We start from the raw sequence: 1372 nt of genomic DNA on the forward strand, positions 1-1372 counted from the left end.
TTATTACAAAAACAAGTGATATGTTCAGGAAACATTTTACTTTGATGTAATCCTCTCATATGAAAATCCTTTTGAGCTTAATTATGCCAACAAGCACCATGTGTCATTTTTAGTAACGAGTTTTATCCAAATTCCAAAGTGAACATGTTCATACACAAAACTATAGCTTTTCTCCAATGTGCTAATGTTGTTTTCTAATTTATCGTGCTAAATAGGCTATGAAAGGCATTAACTTCTAATCCTATATTATCCAAATATCATCTAGCTTCTGCTTAGGCAATCCCTACAGCTACAAAGGAGATGTGACTATCCTTTGTTGTGGTGGGTGTTCATGCGCTCTGGTGGGTGATAACCCCTACCGTAACAACCTACTGAACCGGCAACTACCAGAAGTCAAAATACAATACGGTACATGGAGGAAGAGACCACCATCAAAGGTAGAAAAGAGGCCGGTAAAAAAAAGGCGCGGCAAGGCGCGCGTCCCCTTCTAGTAGATATAGATAAGCACATGGACCCATGCAGCACAGAGCCTTCAGCCTTAAGCCCTTAACGCAGAGCAAACCAACACGGCGAGTAGCTACCAGTTAATTTACACCGCACTTTTACACCCAGGCCCAGCCATCAAACGGAAACTGCCAAAACAACCCCGAGATCAGACTCTACCCACCTACTGGCAGGCGCCTACTCGTCGTCGTCTCCGCCGCCGCCGAAGAGCGCGGAGCGGTAGTAGAGGAGGGCGAGGATGAGAAGCAGCATGAGCGCCACGCCGATGGGGGAGCCCCCGACGCGGTGCACGGCGTCGGGCGAGCCGCCGAAGGCGAACACGTCGGCGAACGCCGCGGCGCCGCGGTCGGAGGAGAGAAGGCGGATGAGGAGGAGGAGGCCCACGGGGAGGAGGAGCAGGCCCACGGGGCTGAGCAGCTCGGCGATGGCGTCGGTGACCGCCTCGCCGCCGTCGCCCAGGAAGAGCGGGCCCGCCACCACCAGCCCCGCCACCACCGCCAGCAGCAGCCCGTGCGGCGCCCCGCGCGGGCCCCCGTAGTACTGCTCCTCCGCCATTGACATCGCCTTCTCTCTCGCCCTCTTACCTGTACCTGGGGCGATAATTTTGCGAGGCTGCGGTGACGGGTGTGGGCAGAGTGAGTAGTCGAGCCTTTAGAGAGTGAGGGCAGGGGTGGGAGTGTGAAATGATGAACTAGCAGTAGCGGAGATAGGCATGTGATGGGGAGGGGTGGGGCGGGGTGGATCACATGAAGGAAAGCGGTGGGGTGGTGGCACTGGTAACGCAAGGCCACTGAATGTGGGTTCCACGCGGGGTGAGCTTTATTAGGGTGGAGCCACCCACAGTGGCACGGCCTGCGTGCTCAGAAGA

The 1372-nt window shown here is 55.2% G+C and overlaps 1 protein-coding gene across 1 annotated transcript; it reads right to left on the reverse strand.

The window, feature by feature from the left end:
• Positions 1 to 453: 453 nt before the first annotated feature.
• On the reverse strand, positions 454 to 1226 carry LOC123085976 (uncharacterized). The gene has a single exon (XM_044507679.1). The coding sequence runs from the start codon at positions 1063 to 1065 to the stop codon at positions 682 to 684; it is 384 nt and encodes a 127-aa protein (XP_044363614.1). The 5' UTR covers positions 1066 to 1226; the 3' UTR covers positions 454 to 681.
• Between the last annotated feature and the right edge of the window lie 146 nt (positions 1227 to 1372).

This window comes from Triticum aestivum, chromosome 4A, assembly GCF_018294505.1.
Source record: "Triticum aestivum cultivar Chinese Spring chromosome 4A, IWGSC CS RefSeq v2.1, whole genome shotgun sequence".
NCBI classification, from domain to species: Eukaryota; Viridiplantae; Streptophyta; class Magnoliopsida; order Poales; family Poaceae; genus Triticum; species Triticum aestivum.

Excerpts from the sequence above, each read along its gene's own strand:
- LOC123085976 (XM_044507679.1), bottom strand. The coding sequence starts at position 1,065 with ATGTCAATGGCGGAGGAGCAGTACTACGGGGGCCCGCGCGGGGCGCCG.